The sequence below is a fragment of the Lepidothrix coronata genome, unplaced genomic scaffold, assembly GCF_001604755.1.
Source record: "Lepidothrix coronata isolate B3197 unplaced genomic scaffold, Lepidothrix_coronata-1.0 Scaffold1241, whole genome shotgun sequence".
Lineage (NCBI taxonomy): Eukaryota > Metazoa > Chordata > Aves > Passeriformes > Pipridae > Lepidothrix > Lepidothrix coronata.
The window spans coordinates 1-2,005 of record NW_016691421.1 but is presented as its reverse complement, the minus strand read 5'-3'; the positions used below and the strand labels follow the sequence as shown (position 1 = coordinate 2,005).

Here is a 2,005-nt window from a genome sequence, read left to right as displayed (position 1 = left end):
AGCTGCTACCATGGCTTCAGCTGATGGGTAACTAAGGGAGGGAACAAAACTCCCCTAGTAATAACTAATGTTTAGTATACTATGTAATAAGACAAGGAGCATACTGAAAGGAAGGGGAAATCCCCAACCCATACCGCTGTTCAGATGCATCTTATTCAAGCCCGGGTTCATGAAGCTTTCTTCCTTTTTTATATCTGAAGTCTTCTCTAATCCTTCATTAGTCTTTTTTTTTTTTTTCCTTTTCTCTCTCTCTTTTCTCTCTCTCTTTTGTTTTTGCTTTTATTTCTGATGATTGTTTCATTCAAAAAAGGTTATACCATGTCTGGTCTTTCCTCTTCTTGGGCTTTTGGTACATTTTCTTCCCAATGAGAAGGGTTTTGCGCATACACGAGTCTACGAACAGCCACACTCCTCCACAATCATATTCTGTATGTCTTTCTTAATGATATTCTGGCCATCATCGTAGTAGAGCATGGACATAGGCCGCAGCTTGGTGGGCACACAACATGACTTGAGGTTGGCAAAGGGGCTATGGCCCCGCATGCGGTAATGGTTGATGACAGTGGAGTGGAAAGATAATGATGAACCAGATGTGCCTGCTATATGGCTGGGGCACTCTCCTTCGCAGTAGTTGGCATGATAACCTGTAGGAGCAATGATCCAGTCACTCCACCCTATGTCCTTGAAGCTGACAAAGAACTGCTTCTTGCAGCAGATGTTGACTTTGCCATCACACTCCAGGCCTCGTCTCCGCCGCCTGTGCTGGCGGTCCTCTGAGTGCCGAGCAAGCATCATCAGGAAGGGCCGATGCGATTGCTCTTTTTCCTCTTCTCCTGTGAATTCTCCAGGTTCCTTTTCTTTCCCTTCCCCATCATCTTCCTTTTTCTTCTTCTTGCCCAGTAACACCAGGCTGGCTCCAGTCTCTTGGCATAGGTCACAGGCAATCCGCACATCCAAAGAGTTCTTGCCTTGGTCCAGGAGTCTCTGGACACTGCTGGAGACAGGAAAGATGTGCCAAGTGCTCTTACGGGTGTCCACTGCCTTTTCCGAAATCAAAGTCTCACTCCTTTCACCTTTCAGCCTCCCATCCTCCATATCTTCTGCTCCTTCAGAGTTGCCTTTTGGTTGCCACTGCTGTTGAAAGAGGCGGATGGTGACTTTTGTCCTGCTCCGGTTGGCTTTGGAGACCTTCAGGAAGAGCCACACTTCAGCATGTTCAACCAGTGACAATTCACTGCCTTCCTTTGAAATCTCAAAGTGCAACATTTTCTTGGCTGTGCCTGATTTAGTAAATGGAAATAGACAGGAAGAACTTGTTAGTATGTCTGCTTACATTCTGTTAAAGAGACTTCTGTTAACTTTTGCTACAGGCATGAAGTTCCCTAGGTTGCTACTTTCTAAATTTTTATGGTTCAATATAGTCATTATTGTAAAGCATCTTATGACAAATAAGCATGAGTGGCTGCTAAGAGTTCATTTGCCTAATCTGTCTTTGTGATCACTGTTAACTGAAAGGCAAAAATGCTTTATGATGGCAGTCCATATATATCATACGCATAAAAATCTGCACTTAATAGCTGGTTAGGAAATGAGGTCCAGTCCTGCCAATTCTTTAGCAATATTTTGGTAATTATGTGGGGAAGAGGTTTACCCTTTCTCTGTCCATAAAAAGCCATTCTTCATATGCATCTTAAAATTAGTTTTAAGTGTCAATTGCTTCAAAAACAAACAGACACTAAAATATGAGCCTCAGCTTTAAGAGTTTTGCAGAGTTATATTGTAAAGAATTGCAGAACTGCAGCAGGCAGATTCTTCATCCCGTGAGATGTTAGCTGTAGATCCTGTTCTTAATTTAACATACTGTACTTGCAGTGATTATAGTAATGGTGAATACATTGAGAAATGAGCTAAAGAACTGTATAATTATGGGGATGGTTCTCTGGCATAATTGTATCAACTTGCTGAGATGTCATGATGATGATTGTGATGGTGAGGAGGTGTTTCT

General features: G+C 42.5%; 1 protein-coding gene across 1 annotated transcript; it reads right to left on the bottom strand.

Annotated features, from left to right (window-relative positions):
• Positions 1-230: 230 nt before the first annotated feature.
• Positions 231-1,325, bottom strand: INHBA (inhibin beta A subunit; the record flags this gene model as incomplete). The annotated part of the gene is made up of 1 exon (XM_017840214.1): positions 231-1,325. A coding segment is annotated over one exon (932 nt), but the record flags the coding sequence as incomplete, so codon positions are not given.
• Between the last annotated feature and the right edge of the window lie 680 nt (positions 1,326-2,005).